This window comes from Microplitis mediator, chromosome 3, assembly GCF_029852145.1.
Source record: "Microplitis mediator isolate UGA2020A chromosome 3, iyMicMedi2.1, whole genome shotgun sequence".
Lineage (NCBI taxonomy): Eukaryota > Metazoa > Arthropoda > Insecta > Hymenoptera > Braconidae > Microplitis > Microplitis mediator.
The window spans coordinates 1,370,694-1,396,910 of record NC_079971.1 but is presented as its reverse complement, the minus strand read 5'-3'; the positions used below and the strand labels follow the sequence as shown (position 1 = coordinate 1,396,910).

Here is a 26,217-nt window from a genome sequence, read left to right as displayed (position 1 = left end):
GCGGCCCCCCTAAGCCAATTATTACTTTTTGTGGCTTTCAACCATAAGATCCCTTTACTTTTGTCCTATTTCGAACAAATTTATGGACATTTTGTCAAAATTCTGAAAAAAAAAAATTTTTTTGTGGGGCAGAGCGGTCCCCCTCCAAAAAATGATAAAAATTTTTTTTTTTCGTTTTTTTTTTTTTAATTGTTTTCATCATTAAGAATGTATTTCTTTCTCTTGACAACTATTTTTGGTTTTATATTACTCGAAAAAAATTTTTTAAGGTGTAATAAATCGTTCACTCTCGATTACCTTAATTACTAATTGTTAATTAATAAAAAAAAAAAACAATTCTATAGTTTTACTTTATTTCAAAAATTTATCAACTAAAAAAAAAATTTATTTTTATAAATTTTTAGTGACCAAACTTGCCTCTTACGTAGAAAAACGGCCGAAAAATATAAAAAAATAATTTTTCGGAAGTTTCGGCTAGTCCGTTTTGTCCCAGGTGTTATGCGTAGGGCTAGAAATGTGGAATTATAATAATTTTTTTTTAATTTGACGATAAAAATATGAAAAAATCACTTTTTCAAAATTTTGGGCTTGTTCATTTTGCCCCAAATGTCATGCGTAGTAAAAATGCGCAAACATCGGATTTATAGTAATTAGTCAAAAAAAAAACAATTTTTTTTTATCAAAATTTCAGGGGGGCTCTGCCCCACCCTCCCCTATTGTTTTTACAAAAATCATTCGTTTTTTCAGTGTACTTACATTGATTCCATGGAAAATATTGTCAACAAAATTTTTATATAACGAAGCGATTGATTGGGCTTCATAATCAAGTATCAAAAAACTGAAAACACCCGTTAAAAATGGGCAGAACTCAATTAAATTATCAGTTGAATTGTTTTTACGAAAAGAAATGAATGTTTCAGCATGTGCGTTTATTATTCGCCGCGTTTCCTTTATGCGAGATACCAGAGGCATAAAAGGTTTGTCGGAAAATCCTTTTTTCATTGAATATTCTTGTAAAGTTTTCAAAAGTCTATAGAATTCAGTAGACCAATAATACTCGTCAAGATCACTTTCCATTTCGTTTAAATTTTCCAGGATATCCGTTAAGTCGAACAGAATATTTTTCAAAATTATATTCGTTGCACCATAACTTCCTGTTACGTTTTTCGGTCCATAAAAGTCATCATTGATTTTACTTGATAATTTCTTTATAAATTTCTCCACTGACTTGATATCATAAATTCCTAATATGTCTATTGATGTTGCGATGTTTTGTGCCGTAAAAAATATTGAAATTATAAAATAGATTTTTGGTATCATTTTGTTATTTTATTTTTAAAAATTATTTAGAAAAAAAAACTACTGGTAAAAAATAGACTATTTTTTTGAAGTAATGTTGAAATTTTAGTTATTACGCAGTCATTGTGTTTTTTTTTTATCTTATCTTAGACACAATTATTTTTATAGTTTTTATTCTTTTTTAGAACAAAAAATATTTTTTATTACGCAAAGCACTAGTCCATTAATTTTAAATTTAATTGCGTAAAGATAAAGTTTTACGAGCATTGGAGAATCCCAAATTGGTAATTAAAGAGTTATTAATTTTTTTATTGATATAAATTTTTTATTTTTTGAATCGGTATTTATGTGAACAAAAAAAAAATTTATATTTTAATTAAGAATCCGTGTGGAATTTAAAGTAATGAGAAATATCTAGATCGAAAATTTTGAATGCCAAATATCCTCCAAATCCTTTAGAACCGCGATGGACTATTCCAATACCTCCAAGAGAATATGTCGGGTTTCCTTCCACCGGTACAGCATCGAAAAATGGTACTGTTGATTGGCCAGCATCTTTTCTCAAATCAGAAGCGCGGAATTTGATAAATTGACCTGTTTTTGAATCGATAATATTTTTTGATGATTTAGTTGGTTTATCAGGATCAGTTAAAATCACTTCAGCTCTGAAAATAAATATATATGACAGTTAAATGTATGATTCGAAACACAATTAGGGGACCCCGGAGTAAAATAAGACATAATTTCTGAGGGGAAAAATATTTTTATTAGACTAGAGACATGAGGCGGATGACTGTCTATGTATTTTTGTGTCAAGTGGCCGTAACTTTTTTTCTGTTGGGAATAACTTAACACAATATAAACGTTTTTTGTTCATTATAGTGCCCTCTAGTCGGAAAAACCCAAAAAAGTCCTGGGAAAAATTTATTTTCTGAGATCAGACCCATATGAGGATGAATGAGGATGACTATCTATGAAGAGTTGCCTGTAACTTTCCTTCTGTTGAGAATAACCCGTCACAATATGAACGTTTTTTGTTCATTATGATGTCCTCTAGTAGGAAACACCCAAAAATGTCCCAAGATTAATTTATTTTTCGAGTAATCGACGTCGGGCAGATACGGGCAGATGCAGGCAGATGCGGGCAGATGACACTGTCTACGTCTTTTGATGAAGAGTGGCCTGTAACTTTCTTTCTGTTGAGAATAACCCATCACAATACAAACGTTTTCATTTCATTATGATGGCTTCTTGTAGAAAAAAACCGAAAAAGTCCAAAGAAAAATTTATTTTTTTAAGATCAGATCCATATGAGGGATGGTGGACATGGGTGGAGATGGGTAGAGATGAATATATGATTCTCGATGAAGAGTGGCCCGTAACTTTGCTCCTGTTGGGGATAACCCAGCACAATATAAACAATTTTTGTTCAGTATAGTGGCCTCTAGTAGGAAACACCCAAAAAAGTCCAAAGAAAAATTTATTTTCTGAGATCAGATCCATATAAGGGATGGTGGACATGGGTGGAGATGGGTGGAGATGAATATATGATTCTCGATGAAGAATGGCCCGTAACTTTGCTCCTGTTGGGGATAACCCAGCACAATATAAACAATTTTTGTTCAGTATAGTGGCCTCTAGTAGGAAACACCCAAAAAAGTCCAAAGAAAAATTTATTTTCTGAGATCAGATCCATATAAGGGATGGTGGACATGGGTGGAGATGGGTGGAGATGAATATATGATTCTCGATGAAGAATGGCCCGTAACTTTGCTCCTGTTGGGGATAACCCAGCACAATATAAACAATTTTTGTTCAGTATAGTGGCCTCTAGTAGGAAACACCCAAAAAAGTCCAAAGAAAAATTTATTTTCTGAGATCAGATCCATATAAGGGATGGTGGACATGGGTGGAGATGGGTAGAGATGAATATATGATTCTCGATGAAGAGTGGCCCGTAACTTTGCTCCTGTTGGGAATAACCCAGCACAATATAAACAATTTTTGTTCAGTATAGTGGCCTCTAGTAGGAAACACCCAAAAAAGTCCAAAGAAAAATTTATTTTCTGAGATCAGATCCATATAAGGGATGGTGGACATGGGTGGAGATGGGTGGAGATGAATATATGATTCTCGATGAAGAATGGCCCGTAACTTTGCTCCTGTTCGGGATAACCCAGCACAATATAAACGTTTTTTGTTCAGTATAGTGGCCTCTAGTAGGAAACACCCAAAAAAGTCCAAAGAAAAATTTATTTTCTGAGATCAGATCCATATAAGGGATGGTGGACATGGGTGGAGATGGGTGGAGATGAATATATGATTCTCGATGAAGAATGGCCCGTAACTTTGCTCCTGTTCGGGATAACCCAGCACAATATAAACGTTTTTTGTTCAGTATAGTGGCCTCTAGTAGGAAACACCCAAAAAAGTCCAAAGAAAAATTTATTTTCTGAGATCAGATCCATATAAGGGATGGTGCACATGGGTGGAGATGGGTGGAGATGAATATATGATTCTCGATGAAGAATGGCCCGTAACTTTGCTCCTGTTGGGGATAACCCAGCACAATATAAACAATTTTTGTTCAGTATAGTGGCCTCTAGTAGGAAACACCCAAAAAAGTCCAAAGAAAAATTTATTTTCTGAGATCAGATCCATATAAGGGATGGTGGACATGGGTGGAGATGGGTGGAGATGAATATATGATTCTCGATGAAGAATGGCCCGTAACTTTGCTCCTGTTGGGGATAACCCAGCACAATATAAACAATTTTTGTTCAGTATAGTGGCCTCTAGTAGGAAACACCCAAAAAAGTCCAAAGAAAAATTTATTTTCTGAGATCAGATCCATATAAGGGATGGTGGACATGGGTGGAGATGGGTGGAGATGAATATATGATTCTCGATGAAGAATGGCCCGTAACTTTGCTCCTGTTGGGGATAACCCAGCACAATATAAACAATTTTTGTTCAGTATAGTGGCCTCTAGTAGGAAACACCCAAAAAAGTCCAAAGAAAAATTTATTTTCTGAGATCAGATCCATATAAGGGATGGTGGACATGGGTGGAGATGGGTAGAGATGAATATATGATTCTCGATGAAGAGTGGCCCGTAACTTTGCTCCTGTTGGGAATAACCCAGCACAATATAAACAATTTTTGTTCAGTATAGTGGCCTCTAGTAGGAAACACCCAAAAAAGTCCAAAGAAAAATTTATTTTCTGAGATCAGATCCATATAAGGGATGGTGGACATGGGTGGAGATGGGTGGAGATGAATATATGATTCTCGATGAAGAATGGCCCGTAACTTTGCTCCTGTTGGGGATAACCCAGCACAATATAAACAATTTTTGTTCAGTATAGTGGCCTCTAGTAGGAAACACCCAAAAAAGTCCAAAGAAAAATTTATTTTCTGAGATCAGATCCATATAAGGGATGGTGGACATGGGTGGAGATGGGTAGAGATGAATATATGATTCTCGATGAAGAGTGGCCCGTAACTTTGCTCCTGTTGGGAATAACCCAGCACAATATAAACAATTTTTGTTCAGTATAGTGGCCTCTAGTAGGAAACACCCAAAAAAGTCCAAAGAAAAATTTATTTTCTGAGATCAGATCCATATAAGGGATGGTGGACATGGGTGGAGATGGGTGGAGATGAATATATGATTCTCGATGAAGAATGGCCCGTAACTTTGCTCCTGTTCGGGATAACCCAGCACAATATAAACGTTTTTTGTTCAGTATAGTGGCCTCTAGTAGGAAACACCCAAAAAAGTCCAAAGAAAAATTTATTTTCTGAGATCAGATCCATATAAGGGATGGTGGACATGGGTGGAGATGGGTGGAGATGAATATATGATTCTCGATGAAGAATGGCCCGTAACTTTGCTCCTGTTCGGGATAACCCAGCACAATATAAACGTTTTTTGTTCAGTATAGTGGCCTCTAGTAGGAAACACCCAAAAAAGTCCAAAGAAAAATTTATTTTCTGAGATCAGATCCATATAAGGGATGGTGCACATGGGTGGAGATGGGTGGAGATGAATATATGATTCTCGATGAAGAATGGCCCGTAACTTTGCTCCTGTTGGGGATAACCCAGCACAATATAAACAATTTTTGTTCAGTATAGTGGCCTCTAGTAGGAAACACCCAAAAAAGTCCAAAGAAAAATTTATTTTCTGAGATCAGATCCATATAAGGGATGGTGGACATGGGTGGAGATGGGTGGAGATGAATATATGATTCTCGATGAAGAATGGCCCGTAACTTTGCTCCTGTTCGGGATAACCCAGCACAATATGAACGTTTTTTGTTCAGTATAGTGGCCTCTAGTAGGAAACACCCAAAAAAGTCCAAAGAAAAATTTATTTTCTGAGATCAGATCCATATAAGGGATGGTGCACATGGGTGGAGATGGGTGGAGATGAATATATGATTCTCGATGAAGAATGGCCCGTAACTTTGCTCCTGTTGGGGATAACCCAGCACAATATAAACAATTTTTGTTCAGTATAGTGGCCTCTAGTAGAAAACACCCAAAAAAGTCCAAAGAAAAATTTATTTTCTGAGATCAGATCCATATAAGGGATGGTGGACATGGGTGGAGATGGGTGGAGATGAATATATGATTCTCGATGAAGAATGGCCCGTAACTTTGCTCCTGTTCGGGATAACCCAGCACAATATGAACGTTTTTTGTTCAGTATAGTGGCCTCTAGTAGGAAACACCCAAAAAAGTCCAAAGAAAAATTTATTTTCTGAGATCAGATCCATATAAGGGATGGTGCACATGGGTGGAGATGGGTGGAGATGAATATATGATTCTCGATGAAGAATGGCCCGTAACTTTGCTCCTGTTGGGGATAACCCAGCACAATATAAACGTTTTTTGTTCAGTATAGTGGCCTCTAGTAGGAAACACCCAAAAAAGTCCAAAGAAAAATTTATTTTCTGAGATCAGATCCATATAAGGGATGGTGCACATGGGTGGAGATGGGTGGAGATGAATATATGATTCTCGATGAAGAATGGCCCGTAACTTTGCTCCTGTTCGGGATAACCCAGCACAATATAAACGTTTTTTGTTCAGTATAGTGGCCTCTAGTAGGAAACACCCAAAAAAGTCCAAAGAAAAATTTATTTTCTGAGATCAGATCCATATAAGGGATGGTGGACATGGGTGGAGATGGGTGGAGATGAATATATGATTCTCGATGAAGAATGGCCCGTAACTTTGCTCCTGTTCGGGATAACCCAGCACAATATGAACGTTTTTTGTTCAGTATAGTGGCCTCTAGTAGGAAACACCCAAAAAAGTCCAAAGAAAAATTTATTTTCTGAGATCAGATCCATATAAGGGATGGTGGACATGGGTGGAGATGGGTGGAGATGAATATATGATTCTCGATGAAGAATGGCCCGTAACTTTGCTCCTGTTCGGGATAACCCAGCACAATATGAACGTTTTTTGTTCAGTATAGTGGCCTCTAGTAGGAAACACCCAAAAAAGTCCAAAGAAAAATTTATTTTCTGAGATCAGATCCATATAAGGGATGGTGGACATGGGTGGAGATGGGTGGAGATGAATATATGATTCTCGATGAAGAATGGCCCGTAACTTTGCTCCTGTTCGGGATAACCCAGCACAATATAAACGTTTTTTGTTCAGTATAGTGGCCTCTAGTAGGAAACACCCAAAAAAGTCCAAAGAAAAATTTATTTTCTGAGATCAGATCCATATAAGGGATGGTGCACATGGGTGGAGATGGGTGGAGATGAATATATGATTCTCGATGAAGAATGGCCCGTAACTTTGCTCCTGTTCGGGATAACCCAGCACAATATTAACGTTTTTTGTTCAGTATAGTGGCCTCTAGTAGGAAACACCCAAAAAAGTCCAAAGAAAAATTTATTTTCTGAGATCAGATCCATATAAGGGATGGTGCACATGGGTGGAGATGGGTGGAGATGAATATATGATTCTCGATGAAGAATGGCCCGTAACTTTGCTCCTGTTCGGGATAACCCAGCACAATATAAACGTTTTTTGTTCAGTATAGTGGCCTCTAGTAGGAAACACCCAAAAAAGTCCAAAGAAAAATTTATTTTCTGAGATCAGATCCATATGAGGGATGGTGGACATGGGTGGAGATGGGTGGAGATGAATATATGATTCTCGATGAAGAATGGCCCGTAACTTTGCTCCTGTTGGGGATAACCCAGCACAATATAAACGTTTTTTGTTCAGTATAGTGGCCTCTAGTAGGAAACACCCAAAAAAGTCCAAAGAAAAATTTATTTTCTGAGATCAGATCCATATGAGGGATGGTGGACATGGGTGGAGATGGGTGGAGATGAATATATGATTCTCGATGAAGAATGGCCCGTAACTTTGCTCCTGTTGGGGATAACCCAGCACAATATAAACGTTTTTTGTTCAGTATAGTGGCCTCTAGTAGGAAACACCCAAAAAAGTCCAAAGAAAAATTTATTTTCTGAGATCAGATCCATATGAGGGATGGTGGACATGGGTGGAGATGGGTGGAGATGAATATATGATTCTCGATGAAGAATGGCCCGTAACTTTGCTCCTGTTCGGGATAACCCAGCACAATATTAACGTTTTTTGTTCAGTATAGTGGCCTCTAGTAGGAAACACCCAAAAAAGTCCAAAGAAAAATTTATTTTCTGAGATCAGATCCATATGAGGGATGGTGGACATGGGTGGAGATGGGTGGAGATGAATATATGATTCTCGATGAAGAATGGCCCGTAACTTTGCTCCTGTTGGGGATAACCCAGCACAATATAAACGTTTTTTGTTCAGTATAGTGGCCTCTAGTAGGAAACACCCAAAAAAGTCCAAAGAAAAATTTATTTTCTGAGATCAGATCCATATAAGGGATGGTGGACATGGGTGGAGATGGGTGGAGATGAATATATGATTCTCGATGAAGAATGGCCCGTAACTTTGCTCCTGTTCGGGATAACCCAGCACAATATAAACGTTTTTTGTTCAGTATAGTGGCCTCTAGTAGGAAACACCCAAAAAAGTCCAAAGAAAAATTTATTTTCTGAGATCAGATCCATATAAGGGATGGTGCACATGGGTGGAGATGGGTGGAGATGAATATATGATTCTCGATGAAGAATGGCCCGTAACTTTGCTCCTGTTGGGGATAACCCAGCACAATATAAACAATTTTTGTTCAGTATAGTGGCCTCTAGTAGGAAACACCCAAAAAAGTCCAAAGAAAAATTTATTTTCTGAGATCAGATCCATATAAGGGATGGTGGACATGGGTGGAGATGGGTGGAGATGAATATATGATTCTCGATGAAGAATGGCCCGTAACTTTGCTCCTGTTCGGGATAACCCAGCACAATATAAACGTTTTTTGTTCAGTATAGTGGCCTCTAGTAGGAAACACCCAAAAAAGTCCAAAGAAAAATTTATTTTCTGAGATCAGATCCATATAAGGGATGGTGGACATGGGTGGAGATGGGTGGAGATGAATATATGATTCTCGATGAAGAATCGCCCGTAACTTTGCTCCTGTTCGGGATAACCCAGCACAATATAAACGTTTTTTGTTCAGTATAGTGGCCTCTAGTAGGAAACACCCAAAAAAGTCCAAAGAAAAATTTATTTTCTGAGATCAGATCCATATAAGGGATGGTGGACATGGGTGGAGATGGGTGGAGATGAATATATGATTCTCGATGAAGAATGGCCCGTAACTTTGCTCCTGTTGGGGATAACCCAGCACAATATAAACGTTTTTTGTTCAGTATAGTGGCCTCTAGTAGGAAACACCCAAAAAAGTCCAAAGAAAAATTTATTTTCTGAGATCAGATCCATATAAGGGATGGTGCACATGGGTGGAGATGGGTGGAGATGAATATATGATTCTCGATGAAGAATGGCCCGTAACTTTGCTCCTGTTCGGGATAACCCAGCACAATATTAACGTTTTTTGTTCAGTATAGTGGCCTCTAGTAGGAAACACCCAAAAAAGTCCAAAGAAAAATTTATTTTCTGAGATCAGATCCATATAAGGGATGGTGCACATGGGTGGAGATGGGTGGAGATGAATATATGATTCTCGATGAAGAATGGCCCGTAACTTTGCTCCTGTTGGGGATAACCCAGCACAATATAAACGTTTTTTGTTCAGTATAGTGGCCTCTAGTAGGAAACACCCAAAAAAGTCCAAAGAAAAATTTATTTTCTGAGATCAGATCCATATAAGGGATGGTGCACATGGGTGGAGATGGGTGGAGATGAATATATGATTCTCGATGAAGAATGGCCCGTAACTTTGCTCCTGTTCGGGATAACCCAGCACAATATAAACGTTTTTTGTTCAGTATAGTGGCCTCTAGTAGGAAACACCCAAAAAAGTCCAAAGAAAAATTTATTTTCTGAGATCAGATCCATATAAGGGATGGTGGACATGGGTGGAGATGGGTGGAGATGAATATATGATTCTCGATGAAGAATGGCCCGTAACTTTGCTCCTGTTCGGGATAACCCAGCACAATATGAACGTTTTTTGTTCAGTATAGTGGCCTCTAGTAGGAAACACCCAAAAAAGTCCAAAGAAAAATTTATTTTCTGAGATCAGATCCATATAAGGGATGGTGCACATGGGTGGAGATGGGTGGAGATGAATATATGATTCTCGATGAAGAATGGCCCGTAACTTTGCTCCTGTTCGGGATAACCCAGCACAATATAAACGTTTTTTGTTCAGTATAGTGGCCTCTAGTAGGAAACACCCAAAAAAGTCCAAAGAAAAATTTATTTTCTGAGATCAGATCCATATAAGGGATGGTGGACATGGGTGGAGATGGGTGGAGATGAATATATGATTCTCGATGAAGAATGGCCCGCAACTTTGCTCCTGTTCGGGATAACCCAGCACAATATGAACGTTTTTTGTTCAGTATAGTGGCCTCTAGTAGGAAACACCCAAAAAAGTCCAAAGAAAAATTTATTTTCTGAGATCAGATCCATATAAGGGATGGTGCACATGGGTGGAGATGGGTGGAGATGAATATATGATTCTCGATGAAGAATGGCCCGTAACTTTGCTCCTGTTGGGGATAACCCAGCACAATATAAACAATTTTTGTTCAGTATAGTGGCCTCTAGTAGGAAACACCCAAAAAAGTCCAAAGAAAAATTTATTTTCTGAGATCAGATCCATATAAGGGATGGTGGACATGGGTGGAGATGGGTGGAGATGAATATATGATTCTCGATGAAGAATGGCCCGTAACTTTGCTCCTGTTCGGGATAACCCAGCACAATATAAACGTTTTTTGTTCAGTATAGTGGCCTCTAGTAGGAAACACCCAAAAAAGTCCAAAGAAAAATTTATTTTCTGAGATCAGATCCATATAAGGGATGGTGGACATGGGTGGAGATGGGTGGAGATGAATATATGATTCTCGATGAAGAATGGCCCGTAACTTTGCTCCTGTTCGGGATAACCCAGCACAATATGAACGTTTTTTGTTCAGTATAGTGGCCTCTAGTAGGAAACACCCAAAAAAGTCCAAAGAAAAATTTATTTTCTGAGATCAGATCCATATAAGGGATGGTGCACATGGGTGGAGATGGGTGGAGATGAATATATGATTCTCGATGAAGAATGGCCCGTAACTTTGCTCCTGTTGGGGATAACCCAGCACAATATAAACGTTTTTTGTTCAGTATAGTGGCCTCTAGTAGGAAACACCCAAAAAAGTCCAAAGAAAAATTTATTTTTTGAGATCAGATCCATATAAGGGATGGTGGACATGGGTGGAGATGGGTGGAGATGAATATATGATTCTCGATGAAGAATGGCCCGTAACTTTGCTCCTGTTGGGGATAACCCAGCACAATATAAACGTTTTTTGTTCAGTATAGTGGCCTCTAGTAGGAAACACCCAAAAAAGTCCAAAGAAAAATTTATTTTCTGAGATCAGATCCATATGAGGGATGGTGGACATGGGTGGAGATGGGTGGAGATGAATATATGATTCTCGATGAAGAGTGGCCCGTAACTTTGTTCCTGTTGGGGATAACCCAGCACAATATAAACGTTTTTTGTTCAGTATAGTGGCCTCTAGTAGGAAACACCCAAAAAAGTCCAAAGAAAAATTTATTTTCTGAGATCAGATCCATATGAGGGATGGTGGACATGGGTGGAGATGGGTGGAGATGAATATATGATTCTCGATGAAGAGTGGCCCGTAACTTTGCTCCTGTTGGGGATAACCCAGCACAATATAAACGTTTTTTGTTCAGTATAGTGGCCTCTAGTAGGAAACACCCAAAAAAGTCCAAAGAAAAATTTATTTTCTGAGATCAGATCCATATGAGGGATGGTGGACATGGGTGGAGATGGGTGGAGATGAATATATGATTCTCGATGAAGAGTGGCCCGTAACTTTGTTCCTGTTGGGGATAACCCAGCACAATATAAACGTTTTTTGTTCAGTATAGTGGCCTCTAGTAGGAAACACCCAAAAAAGTCCAAAGAAAAATTTATTTTCTGAGATCAGATCCATATGAGGGATGGTGGACATGGGTGGAGATGGGTGGAGATGAATATATGATTCTCGATGAAGAATGGCCCGTAACTTTGCTCCTGTTGGGGATAACCCAGCACAATATAAACGTTTTTTGTTCAGTATAGTGGCCTCTAGTAGGAAACACCCAAAAAAGTCCAAAGAAAAATTTATTTTCTGAGATCAGATCCATATGAGGGATGGTGGACATGGGTGGAGATGGGTGGAGATGAATATATGATTCTCGATGAAGAGTGGCCCGTAACTTTGTTCCTGTTGGGGATAACCCAGCACAATATAAACGTTTTTTGTTCAGTGTAGTGGCCTCTAGTAGGAAACACCCAAAAAAGTCCAAAGAAAAATTCATTTTCTGAGATCAGATCCATATGAGGGATGGTGGACATGGGTGGAGATGGGTGGAGATGAATATATGATTCTCGATGAAGAATGGCCCGTAACTTTGCTCCTGTTGGGGATAACCCAGCACAATATGAACGTTTTTTGTTCAGTATAGTGGCCTCTAGTAGGAAACACCCAAAAAAGTCCAAAGAAAAATTTATTTTCTGAGATCAGATCCATATGAGGGATGGTGGACATGGGTGGAGATGGGTGGAGATGAATATATGATTCTCGATGAAGAGTGGCCCGTAACTTTGTTCCTGTTGGGGATAACCCAGCACAATATAAACGTTTTTTGTTCAGTATAGTGGCCTCTAGTAGGAAACACCCAAAAAAGTCCAAAGAAAAATTTATTTTCTGAGATCAGATCCATATGAGGGATGGTGGACATGGGTGGAGATGGGTGGAGATGAATATATGATTCTCGATGAAGAATGGCCCGTAACTTTGCTCCTGTTGGGGATAACCCAGCACAATATAAACGTTTTTTGTTCAGTATAGTGGCCTCTAGTAGGAAACACCCAAAAAAGTCCAAAGAAAAATTTATTTTCTGAGATCAGATCCATATGAGGGATGGTGGACATGGGTGGAGATGGGTGGAGATGAATATATGATTCTCGATGAAGAGTGGCCCGTAACTTTGTTCCTGTTGGGGATAACCCAGCACAATATAAACGTTTTTTGTTCAGTGTAGTGGCCTCTAGTAGGAAACACCCAAAAAAGTCCAAAGAAAAATTCATTTTCTGAGATCAGATCCATATGAGGGATGGTGGACATGGGTGGAGATGGGTGGAGATGAATATATGATTCTCGATGAAGAATGGCCCGTAACTTTGCTCCTGTTGGGGATAACCCAGCACAATATGAACGTTTTTTGTTCAGTATAGTGGCCTCTAGTAGGAAACACCCAAAAAAGTCCAAAGAAAAATTTATTTTCTGAGATCAGATCCATATGAGGGATGGTGGACATGGGTGGAGATGGGTGGAGATGAATATATGATTCTCGATGAAGAGTGGCCCGTAACTTTGTTCCTGTTGGGGATAACCCAGCACAATATAAACGTTTTTTGTTCAGTATAGTGGCCTCTAGTAGGAAACACCCAAAAAAGTCCAAAGAAAAATTTATTTTCTGAGATCAGATCCATATGAGGGATGGTGGACATGGGTGGAGATGGGTGGAGATGAATATATGATTCCCGATGAAGAGTGGCCCGTAACTTTGTTCCTGTTGGGGATAACCCAGCACAATATAAACGTTTTTTGTTCATTATAGTGGCCTCTAGTAGGAAACACCCAAAAAAGTCCAAAGAAAAATTTATTTTCTGAGATCAGATCCATATGAGGGATGGTGGACATGGGTGGAGATGGGTGGAGATGAATATATGATTCTCGATGAAGAGTGGCCCGTAACTTTGCTCCTGTTCGGGATAACCCAGCACAATATAAACGTTTTTTGTTCAGTATAGTGGCCTCTAGTAGGAAACACCCAAAAAAGTCCAAAGAAAAATTTATTTTCTGAGATCAGATCCATATGAGGGATGGTGGACATGGGTGGAGATGGGTGGAGATGAATATATGATTCTCGATGAAGAGTGGCCCGTAACTTTGTTCCTGTTGGGGATAACCCAGCACAATATAAACGTTTTTTGTTCAGTGTAGTGGCCTCTAGTAGGAAACACCCAAAAAAGTCCAAAGAAAAATTTATTTTTTGAGATCAGATCCATATAAGGGATGGTGGACATGGGTGGAGATGGGTGGAGATGAATATATGATTCTCGATGAAGAATGGCCCGTAACTTTGCTCCTGTTGGGGATAACCCAGCACAATATAAACGTTTTTTGTTCAGTATAGTGGCCTCTAGTAGGAAACACCCAAAAAAGTCCAAAGAAAAATTTATATTTTGAGATCAGATCCATATAAGGGATGGTGGACATGGGTGGAGATGGGTGGAGATGAATATATGATTCTCGATGAAGAATGGCCCGTAACTTTGCTCCTGTTGGGGATAACCCAGCACAATATAAACGTTTTTTGTTCAGTATAGTGGCCTCTAGTAGGAAACACCCAAAAAAGTCCAAAGAAAAATTTATTTTCTGAGATCAGATCCATATGAGGGATGGTGGACATGGGTGGAGATGGGTGGAGATGAATATATGATTCTCGATGAAGAATGGCCCGTAACTTTGCTCCTGTTGGGGATAACCCAGCACAATATAAACGTTTTTTGTTCAGTATAGTGGCCTCTAGTAGGAAACACCCAAAAAAGTCCAAAGAAAAATTTATTTTTTGAGATCAGATCCATATAAGGGATGGTGGACATGGGTGGAGATGGGTGGAGATGAATATATGATTCTCGATGAAGAATGGCCCGTAACTTTGCTCCTGTTGGGGATAACCCAGCACAATATAAACGTTTTTTGTTCAGTATAGTGGCCTCTAGTAGGAAACACCCAAAAAAGTCCAAAGAAAAATTTATTTTCTGAGATCAGATCCATATGAGGGATGGTGGACATGGGTGGAGATGGGTGGAGATGAATATATGATTCTCGATGAAGAATGGCCCGTAACTTTGTTCCTGTTGGGGATAACCCAGCACAATATAAACGTTTTTTGTTCATTATAGTGGCCTTTAGTAGGAAACACCCAAAAAAGTCCAAAGAAAAATTTATTTTCTGAGATCAGATCCATATGAGGGATGGTGGACATGGGTGGAGATGGGTGGAGATGAATATATGATTCTCGATGAAGAGTGGCCCGTAACTTTGTTCCTGTTGGGGATAACCCAGCACAATATAAACGTTTTTTGTTCAGTGTAGTGGCCTCTAGTAGGAAACACCCAAAAAAGTCCAAAGAAAAATTTATTTTTTGAGATCAGATCCATATAAGGGATGGTGGACATGGGTGGAGATGGGTGGAGATGAATATATGATTCTCGATGAAGAGTGGCCCGTAACTTTGTTCCTGTTGGGGATAACCCAGCACAATATAAACGTTTTTTGTTCATTATAGTGGCCTTTAGTAGGAAACACCCAAAAAAGTCCAAAGAAAAATTTATTTTCTGAGATCAGATCCATATGAGGGATGGTGGACATGGGTGGAGATGGGTGGAGATGAATATATGATTCTCGATGAAGAGTGGCCCGTAACTTTGTTCCTGTTGGGGATAACCCAGCACAATATAAACGTTTTTTGTTCAGTGTAGTGGCCTCTAGTAGGAAACACCCAAAAAAGTCCAAAGAAAAATTTATTTTTTGAGATCAGATCCATATAAGGGATGGTGGACATGGGTGGAGATGGGTGGAGATGAATATATGATTCTCGATGAAGAATGGCCCGTAACTTTGTTCCTGTTGGGGATAACCCAGCACACTATAAACGTTTTTTGTTCATTATAGTGGCCTTTAGTAGGAAACACCCAAAAAAGTCCAAAGAAAAATTTATTTTCTGAGATCAGATCCATATGAGGGATGGTGGACATGGGTGGAGATGGGTGGAGATGAATATATGATTCTCGATGAAGAATGGCCCGTAACTTTGTTCCTGTTGGGGATAACCCAGCACACTATAAACGTTTTTTGTTCATTATAGTGGCCTTTAGTAGGAAACACCCAAAAAAGTCCAAAGAAAAATTTATTTTCTGAGATCAGATCCATATGAGGGATGGTGGACATGGGTGGAGAAGGGTGGAGATGAATATATGATTCTCGATGAAGAATGGCCCGTAACTTTGTTCCTGTTGGGGATAACCCAGCACACTATAAACGTTTTTTGTTCATTATAGTGGCCTTTAGTAGGAAACACCCAAAAAAGTCCAAAGAAAAATTTATTTTCTGAGATCAGATCCATATAAGGGATGGTGGACATGGGTGGAGATGGGTGGAGATGAATATATGATTCTCGATGAAGAGTGGCCCGTAACTTTGTTCCTGTTGGGGATAACCCAGCACAATATAAACGTTTTTTGTTCATTATAGTGGCCTTTAGTAGGAAACACCCAAAAAAGTCCAAAGAAAAATTTATTTTCTGAGATCAGATCCATATAAGGGATGGTGGACATGGGTGGAGATGGGTGGAGATGAATATATGATTCTCGATGAAGAGTGGCCCGTAACTTTGTTCCTGTTGGGGATAACCCAGCACAATATAAACGTTTTTTGTTCATTATAGTGGCCTTTAGTAGGAAACACCCAAAAAAGTCCAAAGAAAAATTTATTTTCTGAGATCAGATCCATATAAGGGATGGTGGACATGGGTGGAGATGGGTGGAGATGAATATATGATTCTCGATGAAGAGTGGCCCGTAACTTTGTTCCTGTTGGGGATAACCCAGCACAATATAAACGTTTTTTGTTCATTATAGTGGCCTTTAGTAGGAAACACCCAAAAAAGTCCAAAGAAAAATTTATTTTCTGAGATCAGATCCATATAAGGGATGGTGGACATGGGTGGAGATGGGTGGAGATGAATATATGATTCTCGATGAAGAGTGGCCCGTAACTTTGTTCCTGTTGGGGATAACCCAGCACAATATAAACGTTTTTTGTTCATTATAGTGGCCTTTAGTAGGAAACACCCAAAAAAGTCCAAAGAAAAATTTATTTTCTGAGATCAGATCCATATAAGGGATGGTGGACATGGGTGGAGATGGGTGGAGATGAATATATGATTCTCGATGAAGAGTGGCCCGTAACTTTGTTCCTGTTGGGGATAACCCAGCACAATATAAACGTTTTTTGTTCATTATAGTGGCCTTTAGTAGGAAACACCCAAAAAAGTCCAAAGAAAAATTTATTTTCTGAGATCAGATCCATATAAGGGATGGTGGACATGGGTGGAGATGGGTGGAGATGAATATATGATTCTCGATGAAGAATGGCCCGTAACTTTGCTCCTGTTGGGGATAACCCAGCACAATATAAACGTTTTTTGTTCAGTATAGTGGCCTCTAGTAGGAAACACCCAAAAAAGTCCAAAGAAAAATTTATTTTCTGAGATCAGATCCATATGAGGGATGGTGGACATGGGTGGAGATGGGTGGAGATGAATATATGATTCTCGATGAAGAATGGCCCGTAACTTTGCTCCTGTTGGGGATAACCCAGCACAATATAAACGTTTTTTGTTCAGTATAGTGGCCTCTAGTAGGAAACACCCAAAAAAGTCCAAAGAAAAATTTATTTTCTGAGATCAGATCCATATGAGGGATGGTGGACATGGGTGGAGATGGGTGGAGATGAATATATGATTCTCGATGAAGAATGGCCCGTAACTTTGCTCCTGTTGGGGATAACCCAGCACAATATAAACGTTTTTTGTTCATTATAGTGGCCTTTAGTAGGAAACACCCAAAAACGTCCAAAGAAAAATTTATTTTCTGAGATCAGATCCATATAAGGGATGGTGGACATGGGTGGAGATGGGTGGAGATGAATATATGATTCTCGATGAAGAGTGGCCCGTAACTTTGTTCCTGTTGGGGATAACCCAGCACAATATAAACGTTTTTTGTTCATTATAGTGGCCTTTAGTAGGAAACACCCAAAAAAGTCCAAAGAAAAATTTATTTTCTGAGATCAGATCCATATAAGGGATGGTGGACATGGGTGGAGATGGGTGGAGATGAATATATGATTCTCGATGAAGAGTGGCCCGTAACTTTGTTCCTGTTGGGGATAACCCAGCACAATATAAACGTTTTTTGTTCATTATAGTGGCCTTTAGTAGGAAACACCCAAAAAAGTCCAAAGAAAAATTTATTTTCTGAGATCAGATCCATATAAGGGATGGTGGACATGGGTGGAGATGGGTGGAGATGAATATATGATTCTCGATGAAGAGTGGCCCGTAACTTTGTTCCTGTTGGGGATAACCCAGCACAATATAAACGTTTTTTGTTCATTATAGTGGCCTTTAGTAGGAAACACCCAAAAAAGTCCAAAGAAAAATTTATTTTCTGAGATCAGATCCATATAAGGGATGGTGGACATGGGTGGAGATGGGTGGAGATGAATATATGATTCTCGATGAAGAGTGGCCCGTAACTTTGTTCCTGTTGGGGATAACCCAGCACAATATAAACGTTTTTTGTTCATTATAGTGGCCTTTAGTAGGAAACACCCAAAAAAGTCCAAAGAAAAATTTATTTTCTGAGATCAGATCCATATAAGGGATGGTGGACATGGGTGGAGATGGGTGGAGATGAATATATGATTCTCGATGAAGAATGGCCCGTAACTTTGCTCCTGTTGGGGATAACCCAGCACAATATAAACGTTTTTTGTTCAGTATAGTGGCCTCTAGTAGGAAACACCCAAAAAAGTCCAAAGAAAAATTTATTTTCTGAGATCAGATCCATATGAGGGATGGTGGACATGGGTGGAGATGGGTGGAGATGAATATATGATTCTCGATGAAGAATGGCCCGTAACTTTGCTCCTGTTGGGGATAACCCAGCACAATATAAACGTTTTTTGTTCAGTATAGTGGCCTCTAGTAGGAAACACCCAAAAAAGTCCAAAGAAAAATTTATTTTCTGAGATCAGATCCATATGAGGGATGGTGGACATGGGTGGAGATGGGTGGAGATGAATATATGATTCTCGATGAAGAATGGCCCGTAACTTTGCTCCTGTTGGGGATAACCCAGCACAATATAAACGTTTTTTGTTCAGTATAGTGGCCTCTAGTAGGAAACACCCAAAAAAGTCCAAAGAAAAATTTATTTTCTGAGATCAGATCCATATGAGGGATGGTGGACATGGGTGGAGATGGGTGGAGATGAATATATGATTCTCGATGAAGAATGGCCCGTAACTTTGCTCCTGTTGGGGATAACCCAGCACAATATAAACGTTTTTTGTTCAGTATAGTGGCCTCTAGTAGGAAACACCCAAAAAAGTCCAAAGAAAAATTTATTTTCTGAGATCAGATCCATATGAGGGATGGTGGACATGGGTGGAGATGGGTGGAGATGAATATATGATTCCCGATGAAGAGTGGCCCGTAACTTTGTTCCTGTTGGGGATAACCCAGCACAATATAAACGTTTTTTGTTCATTATAGTGGCCTCTAGTAGGAAACACCCAAAAAAGTCCAAAGAAAAATTTATTTTCTGAGATCAGATCCATATGAGGGATGGTGGACATGGGTGGAGATGGGTGGAGATGATTATATGATTCTCGATGAAGAGTGGCCCGTAACTTTGCTCCTGTTGGGGATAACCCAGCACAATATAAACGTTTTTTGTTCATTATAGTGGCCTCTAGTAGGAAACACCCAAAAAAGTCCAAAGAAAAATTTATTTTCTGAGATCAGATCCATATGAGGGATGGTGGACATGGGTGGAGATGGGTGGAGATGATTATATGATTCTCGATGAAGAGTGGCCCGTAACTTTGCTCCTGTTGGGGATAACCCAGCACAATATAAACGTTTTTTGTTCATTATAGTGGCCTCTAGTAGGAAACACCCAAAAAAGTCCAAAGAAAAATTTATTTTCTGAGATCAGATCCATATGAGGGATGGTGGACATGGGTGGAGATGGGTGGAGATGAATATATGATTCTCGATGAAGAGTGTCCCGTAACTTTGTTCCTGTTGGGGATAACCCAGCACAATATAAACGTTTTTTGTTTATTATAGTGGCCTCTAGTAGGAAACACCCAAAAAAGTCCAAAGAAAAATTTATTTTCTGAGATCAGATCCATATGAGGGATGGTGGACATGGGTGGAGATGGGTGGAGATGAATATATGATTCTCGATGAAGAGTGGCCCGTAACTTTGTTCCTGTTGGGGATAACCCAGCACAATATAAACGTTTTTTGTTCATTATAGTGGCCTCTAGTAGGAAACACCCAAAAAAGTCCTAAGATTAATTTATTTTCTGAGTTCCGACCCATAAGAGGCCGGGTGGACATGGGTGGAGATGGGTGGACATGGGTGTAGATGATTCTCTATGAAGAGTGGCCCGTAACTTTGCTTCTGTTGGGGATAACCCATCACAATATAAACGTTTTTTGTTCATTATAGTGGCCTTTAGTAGAAAACACCCAAAAAAGTCCTCAGAAAAATTTATTTTCTGAGATCAGATCCATATGAGGGATGGTGGACATGGGTGGAGATGGGTGGAGATGAATATATGATTCCCGATGAAGAGTGGCCCGTAACTTTGTTCCTGTTGGGGATAACCCAGCACAATATAAACGTTTTTTGTTCATTATAGTGGCCTCTAGTAGGAAACACCCAAAAAAGTCCAAAGAAAAATTTATTTTCTGAGATCAGATCCATATGAGGGATGGTGGACATGGGTGGAGATGGGTGGAGATGATTATATGATTCTCGATGAAGAGTGGCCCGTAACTTTGCTCCTGTTGGGGATAACCCAGCACAATATAAACGTTTTTTGTTCATTATAGTGGCCTCTAGTAGGAAACACCCAAAAAAGTCCAAAGAAAAATTTATTTTCTGAGATCAGATCCATATGAGGGATGGTGGACATGGGTGGAGATGGGTGGAGATGATTATATGATTCTCGATGAAGAGTGGCCCGTAACTTTGCTCCTGTTGGGGATAACCCAGCACAATATAAACGTTTTTTGTTCATTATAGTGGCCTCTAGTAGGAAACACCCAAAAAAGTCCAAAGAAAAATTTATTTTCTGAGATCAGATCCATATGAGGGATGGTGGACATGGGTGGAGATGGGTGGAGATGAATATATGATTCTCGATGAAGAGTGTCCCGTAACTTTGTTCCTGTTGGGGATAACCCAGCACAATATAAACGTTTTTTGTTTATTATAGTGGCCTCTAGTAGGAAACACCCAAAAAAGTCCAAAGAAAAATTTATTTTCTGAGATCAGATCCATATGAGGGATGGTGGACATGGGTGGAGATGGGTGGAGATGAATATATGATTCTCGATGAAGAGTGGCCCGTAACTTTGTTCCTGTTGGGGATAACCCAGCACAATATAAACGTTTTTTGTTCATTATAGTGGCCTCTAGTAGGAAACACCCAAAAAAGTCCTAAGATTAATTTATTTTCTGAGTTCCGACCCATAAGAGGCCGGGTGGACATGGGTGGAGATGGGTGGACATGGGTGTAGATGATTCTCTATGAAGAGTGGCCCGTAACTTTGCTTCTGTTGGGGATAACCCATCACAATATAAACGTTTTTTGTTCATTATAGTGGCCTTTAGTAGAAAACACCCAAAAAAGTCCTCAGAAAAATTTATTTCCCGAGTTCGGACCCATATGAGGATAAATCAAGATAAATGAGGATGAATGAGGATGACTATCTATGAAGAGAGACCTGTAATTCTTTTTCTGTTCGAGGTCACTCTATACAATATGAACGTTTTTTGTTCAGTACGGTGTCCTCTAGTAGAAAAAGCCCGAAAAACATATCTAAAGTAAAACGGGCCACTATTGTAGAAAAAATAAATTCCTATAAGAATTCAAAATTGGCTGCGCTATCCAGACTTGCGCCACTATTTTCTACAACTCGCAATTTCAATTTTTTGTCCCAAAAATACGATGTCTTATTTTCTACAGGTTCTAAAAATATTTGACATAAATAAAAAAAATATGAAATGACTAAAGGAACCTCTTTTTCAAGTTCTTCGCCGACATCCAATGTGTTTGCTGATGATTAATTATTTTTTTTTTAATATAATCAAACGGCGACACACGTATTTGCAATTCAATCGGTCCTGATTTCAAGTTCGGCGACCAAAGCGCAGCTCCAGCAAATCGAAATCTAACCCCAGTAACAACGTATCCTTGAGGTGCCATCACATCATCAAAGTTCATAATTTCCGGGTGTCCATAATCCAGTCCCAGTGTCAGTGCAACAGTCGTCGCATTATCAACTATCACGCGATATTCCTCAAGTTTCTCATCGTAGTCACAATTCTCTAAATCAATCCACCGTTCCAATTTACCAACTTCGTTACCACCCAATTTTCCTTCTTTTATTTGAACATGAATCATATAATCTTTCTTCACAAATCTAACGCCTACGACAACCCTACAAATTAAATTTCAAAAAGTATTTTTGGCAATTATACATCCGTATATTTACCTCATTATCATTTGTAGTTATAGGAAAAAAAAAAAAATAACTAACATGTCATCCCTGATGTTCGAAACTTGGTCTCTGAAGCTGATCGCAGTGATGACATTTTTTTTTCTTTCCGGATATTTAACGCAAATACAAACGCAATAATCACAGTCATGTAATTTCAATGCATTGTAATAACTATCAACATATTCTATAGTTTTTTGACATTTTTGATCATTACTATCACCGTAAATAATTCCATTGCTGTCATTAAACCACTCATAGCTTCTCGAAGAATTTTTATTCGACTGAAATTCAAAAATTTTAATTTCAATTTTAAGTCTTAGGTCAAATCCCTGCTTAAAAAATCCGATAGATTCTTATAGCTGTGTGTATAAGGCCCTAGAAACTATAGTACTTCTCATAGAACTCATTCATTCTTATAAAAACTCTATCGGAATTTATGAGAAACTATTGGATTCTATGAGATTTTCTAAACAGGGATTTCTAATGGATTCAAAATATCTAGTTGATGTTAATTATACAAAAATAATTAGTTACCTCGCAAATATTGAAACTACTAGCTATATATTGACATTCAATAAATTTTCGGTAGTTTCTGAAATTAATTGTATTTTCAATTTCACTGAGCTCACAATTGTAACTACAAGATTCTGATGTAGTTAAATCTTTCTCATTAATAATAACTGCCTGTACCATTTTCTCTAATTCGTAATAAAAATTTTTTTCCACTATATAATTTTTGTAAAATTCCCCTACAAATGATTGAAAATTTCAAATTTTTATATCAATTACAAAATTAATTATTTAAAAAAAATGTATGTGGTATATAATCACCATCTGTACTACTTCCGCTGTCACATTGATACATATATTGTTTATTATTTTCCGTAATTATTTTCTTAGTTAACTTGATATTGGCTGTAAAAGTATCAATTAACATTTTTCTCGCGGTTTCCATCCAAGTATTTGAATCATCTATTTGGAAAGTGATACCGTAGCATTTTAAACCAGAATAATTTCTCCGTGTGGCAAAAACCCTGATTAAACAACTGAATTCGATCGAATTAAACAGAATAAAATTTTTAATTCAGATAAATTCTGTTAATTCGGTATCTAACTTAAAAATAAATTCTGTCTAATTCGGCAGGAAAACCAGAATTTTTCCGAATTAAAACGAATTTAAATAATTCTATTCGGTTTAATTCTGATTAATTCGAAAATAATTCTCCAATTTCTGGTTCTGAATCCGAATTAACCTGAATTAAACTGAATTTGAAATTTTTAAATCGGTTTTATTCTGTTTAATTCAAATTCAAATTTTGAATTCTGTTTTGCAGAATTCGACAGAATATAACAGAATTAAAATTTTTAATTCGGTCAAATTCAGTTGTTTAATCAGGGAAAAATAATTGCTTGTATTAATACATACCATTATTACATCGTGCTTTTAATATTTGACCAAAATAATTCATAGTCCAAATTTTGATATACGGAGTCATTACTAATCGGTAATAATCAAACAGTTCTTTGTTCAGTGAACTTTTTTGTCCGCAAAAATTCAGCCAATTGTCTGCCTGTAGTAATTTATTGTAAAATAAGTGATCAACTTTTTATTTTCATTATTTTTTATACACCCGAGTCGAAATATTAGACGTAAATTGAACGTTCTCAACGTTTTAAACGTAAATTGAACGTTTTGAACGTAAATCGAACGTTTTTAACGTTTTGAACGTAGATTGGAGTATCATAAATTGAAAACATATTTATTATAAAACTAAAACTCATTTATACTTCCAATAAGAAAACATAAGCATATACCAAAAAATTTTTTTCATCAATTTTGTACTTCTGGATTATAATCACGTCAATTCCCTAAAATTTTGTCGTCCGCTTTTCTGGCTCTTAAATAAAAAATTCGTATTTTAAAAAAAAATTTTTTTCAGTTTCATACTTCTATCTTTAACGCTATATATGTATATCTGTTCATATATTATCATATCAAGGTGATGAAAATGTGATTACAAATATTGAAATAAATTAATTGATGTTATCATTAAACTAAAATCATAACTCATGAAATTACCAATTTTTTATGAACCAAAATACAAAAAAATCGTTCAAATTACTTTCAAAACGTTCAAATTACGTTTAAAACGTTAAGAACGTTTAACTTACGTCTAATATTTCGACTCGGGCATTTATATTAAAAATACTTACATAATACATCTCAATTAAAAAATTAGATACGAAGTTATTATAAAAGTCGGCTATTGATTCGCTATGATGATATTTATCAATAAAACTAATGACACCTAATAAATATGAACAAACATTTTTATTGCTTTCAAAAAAATGATTTTCTTGTAAAAATAGTAAAGCTCTGACATATTTATCAATTATTTCACGTTTTACTTCAATATAATTTGAATTTACGGCTAATGATATTCCCCATTTGGAGAGGCCACTTTTCACTTGATACTCGTCGTAAATTTTCATAAAATCATTAATGTTAACTTGCCAATAATCGTGATAACGTGAATCACTCGCTATTGTATTTAATTTTTTTAAATACTCTGTCAAATCATTTAAAATACTTTTTACAATTATACTTTTTTCATCGTAAGAAATCGAAACGTTTGTCAATTTGTAATTATTTTTTGCTTTATCTTCAATTTCGTTGACAAATATTTCTATTGCTTCTATATCATAAATTCCCGATAACTCAATAGATAATGCGGTGTTTTTGATCACAAAAAATATTAAAAATAACAGATTTATTTTTTTCAACATTATTTCAAAACTTTTAGTATTATTATTGTGATTTAAACTTAAAATATATTTTTATTCTTTTTTAATGGCCATAAAAGTTCTTTAAGAAGACTGATTTATTATAGTAACTAACATAACAGATAACAGAAAATCATTGTGCGCATGCTCTAATTTACCCCCAGAAAATCACAGAAATTTATATTTTCCGTTGTAGATGTTAAAAAATATAAATATTATAGAACTTTACTGTAGTTAGGACTATCCCTGCTGGAACTTGTAACTGATGGATTTTCAAATCACTCACTGAGAAAAAAATTTTCTTCTGACAACTAAATTTTATTTATCCCTGGTGAAAATTTTTCGGACTTTTCTCTGAATAACTCTGAAAAAGTCTTTAGAACTTTAGAACCGAGTTTTTCAGAGAAAATTTCGAAAAATTTCCACCAGGGATGACAACAAAATGATTTGACTGCCCATTACCAATTATATATTTGGTTGTTTTAACTAAATATTTTATGATCCACCAACAAAACAAATTATTAGAAACAATAAAATATTTAGTAAAGATAATTACGCGTTAAGTAGCAAACATAAAATCAAATTGATTACCTGTAGAGCTTATAAAGTAATCATTATGAAATATATTAGTGAGCCTTAGAGAATGAGTTATTAATAATAATTGAATATTATTTTAAAATGACAGAATATTTATTTGACAATTAAATACATGCATATTTAGAAAAATAATTTATTTTCTTGACACGTATTTTTTTTTTGTACTATGACAAAAATTGTTCAGGGAAAAATTAATGTTATGATGTAATACAGGATACCTCTGTATTACTATCAAAAAAGGGTTAGCATCACTTTGCTAATTTATAGCGGGTAACCCGTCCCATAAATGCTTCAAGTTGGGAATATAATAACTCTGAAATAAGTTTCTTACCTGGGACACTACAAGCATTTATCTTTTGTCCAAAAAAATTTTTCTCTTAGTTTAAGGGGTAACGGTAACCGATTTTCAATTCAATTTAATTTACGGACAAACACTAGAAACCTAAAATAGAGAGTCTTTAGCGTTTTTTAAAA

General features: G+C 37.2%; 2 protein-coding genes across 2 annotated transcripts in view; one reads left to right on the top strand and one right to left on the bottom strand.

Annotated features, from left to right (window-relative positions):
* The window catches only part of LOC130665217 (dynactin subunit 2), a 49,056-nt gene that overhangs the window by 19,504 nt on the left and 3,335 nt on the right, over window positions 1–26,217 (top strand). The window lies entirely within an intron of this gene.
* On the bottom strand, window positions 1,651–25,157 carry LOC130665216 (uncharacterized). The gene is made up of 7 exons (XM_057465520.1): window positions 24,577–25,157; window positions 23,789–23,933; window positions 23,194–23,334; window positions 22,897–23,111; window positions 22,402–22,643; window positions 21,880–22,302; window positions 1,651–1,964 (listed from the first exon to the last, which is right to left on the bottom strand). The coding sequence occupies exons 1-7, from the start codon at window positions 25,147–25,149 to the stop codon at window positions 1,676–1,678; spliced, it is 2,028 nt and encodes a 675-aa protein (XP_057321503.1). The 5' UTR covers window positions 25,150–25,157; the 3' UTR covers window positions 1,651–1,675.

Excerpts from the sequence above, each read along its gene's own strand:
- LOC130665216 (XM_057465520.1), bottom strand. The coding sequence starts at position 25,149 with ATGTTGAAAAAAATAAATCTGTTATTTTTAATATTTTTTGTGATCAAA. Across the intron at positions 23,335-23,788 it reads AAAAGCACGATGTAATAATG|ATGATTCAAATACTTGGATG; the intron begins GTATGTATTAAT and ends CTTTCCAAATAG. Across the intron at positions 22,644-22,896 it reads GTAGTTTCAATATTTGCGAG|TCGAATAAAAATTCTTCGAG; the intron begins GTAACTAATTAT and ends TTTGAATTTCAG.